The sequence below is a fragment of the Mobula hypostoma genome, chromosome 4 (assembly GCF_963921235.1).
Source record: "Mobula hypostoma chromosome 4, sMobHyp1.1, whole genome shotgun sequence".
In the NCBI taxonomy this organism is placed as follows: Eukaryota; Metazoa; Chordata; class Chondrichthyes; order Myliobatiformes; family Myliobatidae; genus Mobula; species Mobula hypostoma.
Window position 1 is genome coordinate 147,337,315 of NC_086100.1, and position 7,055 is coordinate 147,344,369.

The 7,055-nt window shown below is 37.1% G+C and overlaps 1 protein-coding gene across 2 annotated transcripts in view; it reads left to right on the forward strand.

The window, feature by feature from the left end:
* sclt1 (sodium channel and clathrin linker 1) overlaps positions 1-7,055 on the forward strand; it is an 88,493-nt gene extending 81,438 nt beyond the window's left edge. For both annotated transcript variants that reach the window (XM_063046663.1, XM_063046664.1), the window contains one exon: positions 5,885-7,055. In XM_063046663.1, the coding sequence (XP_062902733.1) occupies positions 5,885-5,956 (72 nt within the window). In that variant the 3' untranslated portion in view covers positions 5,957-7,055. The remainder of the gene's footprint in view (positions 1-5,884) is intronic.

Sequence of the window (7,055 nt, forward strand, 5' to 3'; positions counted from 1 at the left end):
TAGGATGTGGTTTTGGGTTACTTAGAGACACACAATAAAATAGGCCAAAATCACCATGGTTTCCTTAAGGGGAAATCTTGCCTGATTAACCTTTTAGAATTCTTTCAGGAAATAACAAGCAGGATAGAGAAATGATTACTTAGATTTTCAGAAGGCATTTGATAAGGTGCCACACATGAGGCTGCTACACAAGAGTTCATGGTGTTACAGGAAACATACTAACATGCACAAAAAATTAGCTGACTGACAGAGGCAAAGAATGGGAATAAATGGGGCCTTTTCTGGTTGACTACCAGTGACTAGTTGTGTTCCAAATGGGTTGGTGTTGGGTCCACTATTTTTCACAGTTTATTTTAAAGATCTGGATGATGGAATTGATGGCTTTGTAACTAAGTTTGTGGATGTGATAGATTTGCGAAAGATAGGTGAAGGGACAGGTAGTGTTGAGGAAGCAGGAGTCTGCAGAAGGACTTGGGCAGATTAGGAGAATGAGCAGGTGACAGTTGGAAAACTATCGTAGTGCTGGATTTCTTAAAGCAGGCATTCACAACCTGGGGCTCACAGAGTCCTTGGTTAATGGTAGTGGTCCATGGCATAAAAGGTTAGGAACCCCTGCCCTGAAGATTAACCAAAGACAACACACTGCAGATGCTGAAATCTGGAGTAAATCATCTGCTGGAGGAACTCAGTAGCATCTGTGATGGGAAAGAAATTGCCAATGTTTTGAGGCAAGACCACACATGAAAATCTGACAGCAAATATAAAATAAAATACAAGAAATATTCTGCAGGTTTGTGAACAGGATAAAGCGAAATTACAAACGTTTGTACTTTTAAAACAAAATGTAGAATCTAATTGTGGAGGCAAGGGGTACAACAGACAAATTAAGATAAACACTTAAAACACTGACTCATCCATAATATTGTCATCAGTATCAAGCACATTTTAGGAACGGCGTAATGGCTTTGGAAAATGTGTGGAAGAAATCTACCAGAATGATTCTAATGATGCTCATTCCTGTGATTGTTTTTGCCACAAAGGTAGCTGGGAGGAGATCTAACATACTTAAAATCTTTAAGAATATAGACAGAGAAAAAGTTGTTTCAGCTGCAAGGGACAACATGTCGAGGATGTAAGATGAAGGCAGGTGGCAAAAGAACCAATGCTAACATGGCACCCATTTTATACTTATATATGGATGTGAATAGATATAATATTTAATACCCTATGTTAGGCCCAGCTTTCATCTATAATGTCACATAATCTAGTACTTTATTCCCTTGGTATAGTTAAAATATGAATTTTAGCCTTGTTACTCTATGCTTGTTTTGCATTAGAAAAATGGTTGGACAGGACATTATTGTCTGTAGTAGTGGGGGGGGGGGTGTTATATATTGCCTAATTATTTAAGTTTGATCCTTGTAGGAACTTTACCTGATCATTTCAAAAGGAAGGGGAAAAATGAATTGTTTAAACAAGTTTTTAATCACAGTCTGAAGAAGTTTCCCTTAGGACAGTATGGTGGTACAGCAGTTAGTGCTGCTGCTTCACATCTCCAGTGACTTGGCTTCAATTCCAGTCTGCGGTGCTATCTGTGGACTTTGTCTTTTCTCCCCATAAACATGTTTCTGTTTGATTCCATATTCCATGATATAGTCATAGTCATACTTTATTGATCCTGGGGGAAATTGGTTTTTGTTACAGTTGCACCATAAATAATAAATAGTAATAAAACCGTAAATAGTTAAACAGTAATATGTAAATTACGCCAGGAAATAAGTCCAGGACCAGCCTATTGGCTCAGGGTGTCTGACCCTCCAAGGGAGGAGTTGTAAAGTTTGATGGCCACAGGCAGGAATGACTTCCTATGATGCTCTGTGTTGCATCTCGGTGGAATGAGTCTCTGGCTGAATGTACTCCTGTGCCCACCCAGTACATTTTGTAGTGGATGGGAGACATTGTCCAAGATGGCAAGCAACTTGGACAGCGTCCTCTTTTCAGACATCACCGTCAGAGAGTCCAGTTCCATCCCCAGAACATCACTGGCCTTACGAATGAGTTTGTTGATTCTGTTGGTGTCTGCTACTCTCAGCCTGCTGCCCCAGCACACAACAGCAAACATGATAGCACTGGCCACCACAGACTCGTAGAACATCCTCAGCATCGTCCGGCAGATGTTAAAGGACCTCAGTCTCCTCAGGAAATAGAGACGGCTCTGACCCTTCTTGTAGACAGCCTCAGTGTTCTTTGACCAGTCCAGTTTATTGTCAATTCGTATCCCCAGGTATTTGTAATCCTCCACCATGTCCACACTGACCCCCTGGATGGAAACAGGGGTCACCGGTACCTTAGCTCTCCTCAGGTCTACCACCAGCTCCTTAGTCTTTTTCACATTAAGCTGCAGATAATTCTGCTCACACCATGTGACAAAAGTTTCCTACCGTAGCCCTGTACTACCTTTGCCACCTACCATTTTGTGTAGCTAAGTGGTGAAAGTAACAAAAATAATCAAGTAGATGTTGATGAGCAGATGAGAAGGAATAAATTTCAGGGTTACATAGAAATAAGGGGAGAAATATCAACTCTGGTTTCTAATGGTCAATTAACTGGTGCACTTTTCCTTGTACATTGGTACCTGACTATATTTCAATGCTAATAGTCTGGATTGGGAGGAAGAACTGATTTTAAACTCATAAATTATAACTGATTTATTATATTAATGAAAAAGAACAAACAAAAAAGGAATAAGAATAAAGGAATGTATCTGTTTAGTAATAGCAGTGATAGTTGAGAACAATTTCCTTTCCAATGTTTAAAAATTAGATACGAAGATTCCATTCAACCTTGCACTATTTAGACCAAGGGTTCCCAGCCTTTTGTATGTGATAGACTCCAACTATAACGGAGGGGTCCATGGACCCAGGTTAGGAACCCCTGAATTTTAGACTATATTTTTGGCAGTATACGTTTAGTGGCCACTTCATTGGGTACAGGAGGTGTGTTTGTGGTCATCTGCTTCAATAGCCCATCCACTTCAAGGTTGGACATGTTGTGCTTTCAGAGATGCTCTTCTGCACCACTGTTGTAATGTGTGGTCATTTGAGTTATTATCACCTTCCTGTCATCTTGAACCAGTCTGGCCATTCTCCTCTGACCTCTTTCACACACAAAATTCCCACTCAAAGGATGTTTTTGTTCTTTGTGCCATTTGTTGTGAACTCCAGAGACCGTTGTGCATGATTATCCCAGGAGATCAGCATTTTATAAGATGCGCAAACCAGCCTGTCTGACCCCTTTCCACAGTCATACTCAATTGGAGCACATTTCTTCTGCACCCTGATGTTTGGCCTGAGCAGCAACTGAACCTGTTTATCATGTCTACATGCTTTTGTGCATTGAATTGCAGCCACATGATTGGCTGATTAGATATTTGTAATAAAGTGGCCACTGAGTGTGGTGATAACTAAATCGCAAACCATTAATTTAAGTAAATGGAAGTAGTTGTGCTGAAACCCCTTTCCATAACACCAATCAGTTATAATGTGATTTAATTAGGGAACACTGTATTACAGTCACCATTGGTTATAGTTTGATCATGATTGGGAGAACCTGTGTAAACCTCTGCTTTAAAGACAACTGCAGCTAGTTGTGCTATAACATGACTTTCTATGACATGGGGTTACCAAGGAACGTAACTATTGCATTGTAGCAGAACCGCATGGACTATACTATATGCTTTCTTTTGTTAACAAATACTACTATTTTTGAAATATAAAGCTGCAATCAATAATAGTGACCAAAATAATGAATACATTATTGTAAAAGTGCACCCAGTGCATTGTGTCATATAGGGAAGGAAATCAGCGTTTACAATAAAAAAAATATGAAAGTAAATAATGTAGTGGTTGATTCTTAACTACTGTCTAAAGCAGTCCAGCAAGCCACTGAACTTGAGGGTAATTCAGAATGGACATCAAATGTAGCATTTATCAATGATGCCCACATGATGGGAATGAATTTAAAATAGCCATTAAATTTGCCACATCCAGCAATTCAGTAATTATAGCTGTTCATCAAATGACTGAGCACTGGATCATGAAAGCTACCAGAGGAGTTCTATAACATGTCACATAATCTAAGTATGTTTATCTTCATTTTAAAATAGATAGACTAATTGTATATGAATGCAGGCTGCAAATTTCAATCCAATTAATAGATTTGGGTAAAATTTAATTGATTCCATACTAAATTGTTCAATTTAAAATTGCCATTACTGATTCCATAACAATTGTATCTTGGCTATAATTGGTTGATTTTAATAGAGTTGTAAGACAATAATTTATTAACTGTTGTTTCAATAAGTTACATATTGCGAATAACCATTAATGTTTTATACTTCAAGGAATCATTTGAACTTTTATAAATTCACAACCTAATGGTCAATTCTTAAGTTATTTTATTACTCACTTTGTGTTTGTCATTAAAGGACCATTAATTTAAAGCTTTGAAGCACAATGTAATTGTATTACAAATTCAAATAAGATGATGTGCATTAATATCACAAAAAACAATGTTTTGAATAAGACTTTTGGTCCCTTCTGTGTTGAAAGGCAACCTACCCATCCTCCGCAAATACCACCTGTACTTGAACTGTCCCATTGTCCGTAGAATCCAGACTTGTTCCTCTTGTGCTATTCCCTAAATTCCATGTCTAATGTCACTAGTACTAGCCGCAGCCAGAGCTCTCCAAGGCCCTGCTTACTGATCCATATTTCTGTTCCTTGGGTGAGTAGCATAGAACTTAAACATCTTGATATGAAGTTACATTTTCCAGCTCACGACAACAGCTAAGGTCTACTGGCATTTAGCAACAATTTGCAGTTTTATTTACATAATGATTGTGATAATTACTGAATATATTATAATACAAATCTAGAGAATCTCAACAAATACAAAAAGTATTCTTGAAATGTAGCTTCTCTCAGTGCAAATGTGTTGACCCTCTTGCTGTGTAATGTTACATTATCCAGGACCAGGCAGGTACAGTACATCCTGTAAATGATACATAATGTAGCCAGAGTTCATTGGTAGTGGAGGGAACCGTATGTTTAAAGTGGTTAATAACAAAGAGACTTCTCTATGCTGGTAGCTCCAGCACTTTTATATCTGTTCCAATTAAGCTTGTGGTTTGCTGATAATCCCCAGAATATTGGTAGTTTAGTACTGGTAGTGCTACTGAACATTGTGGGAAGAAAAAATTCCATTACAACAGATGAGGGAATAGCATTGAAATGGATTACTGTGCAGTCTTTCAGTGGACAATTCTACTTATAATTAGAAAGAAGTTAATTGATAAAATGGCTATAATTATTTGAATTTATGAAGCTGTTCCAAGAAATATCAATGATCTTTGATCTCCAACAATGGCCATCCTCCTCTTTGTAGTAAATGTAGCTTAGTGTATTAGATGACGAGGATCAAGGGAAAACTCCCTGATGTTTTGTTTTACAAGGGTTCTATAGTGCCACTCTGTCAATTCTGCCTCATCGTCAAAAAGTAATTCATACCTCACCCAGAATTCAACATTTTTAATCAAATTTGGATTAAATTTATAGTGAGTATTGGATCTTGGACTATATTTTTGAGTGACTGCATTTTGCTGATAAGATAGCAAACATGTACAAGATTGTGCTGTGTGAGACTCTTGGTACTGTGTTTGTACTTTGGCCGCAGAGTAACTGTTTCATTTGGCTGTATTCATGTATAGTGAATGACAATCAAACAAGATTATCTTGGCAGAACCTCAGTAAAACTCCTTCTGTCTCTCTGGTGATTGTGAATAGCTCATAGAATGATTATGACTTTGAATTTTGTTTTACAACAGCTCAGCACAGTCACATCACAAAGAAGAAAAGCTGACACACTCTTTGATCTGGAGAGCATTTTAGATCACTGAATACTTCCTCTTCCAAAACAATTAGACTTTCAACCTGTGCAATAATGTCAGTTGTGGAAACAACCAAAAATCCAGGTCTGCATTCCAAGCCATTAACTGAATTTAAATGTTGTAAGATATTTACATAAAATCTTGATCAAAGCTGTTAATATGAATTGACATTGTTAAATGAACTGGTCTTTCTATCTAATTTACAGATGGATTTTTTTTTAAAGTTCATAAAATTGCAAAATCTAATGGGGTTCTGCCAGTGTTGCAGTTTGGTTAGGTGTTTATTACAAGTCACAAGAACATGTGTGACTTGACTTGAGACAAGTAGTGACTTGTTAATCCTTCAGAATTGTCACATTTTTTCTTAAAGCTTTAAAAGAAATTGAGGTTTCAACTCCGTATAATGTGATCATCTAGAAATTCTAATTCACCCTTTTCCAAAACTACAAAGTAAAATTCAAAGTTACTGACTCAATTCCTGTGAATTTGTGGAAAGGTTGGACAGGTGGTGTGGAAATATTTCACATCCAATTGAAATAAGTAGTCATTAGAAAAGGTAGTGGAGACCGAAAACTCTTAACTAAGAATCTGGATGACCACCAAGAATGCAACTCAAGGCTGTGGATCAAAAGCTGAAAACTGGAATTACCCTAAATAATTCATTTTTGGACAGCATGGGCTGAATGACTTCCCTGGGAACTGAAGATTTTTTTTTCCAACAGTGGAATACATTCACAATATTGAATATTTTTTTTTGGGAGAAGATACTTGCAAATGCTCACTTTCCTGTGTTGTTTTGGAAGGCCTATCTTGGCCCATTTCCCTTTTTTTTTCCCTCTCTCATATGTATATGCTGCTATACAGAATAAATCAATATTTCTACAAACATTTGTATTTTATCACAAACATCTTGGCTTATGCTATTGTTGGCCATGACAATTAAATAGAATGTCTGCAGGTTAAAATGATGCAGTTTTTCTTCATTATTACTCTATGGGCTCCCAATTGAAACAATTTGCAAATGAAAGTATAGTTTGTTTTTAAGAACTGTAATGATATAAAAATTTGAAAGATAGTTTTAAAAAATACTGGACAAGTTGTTAATGGC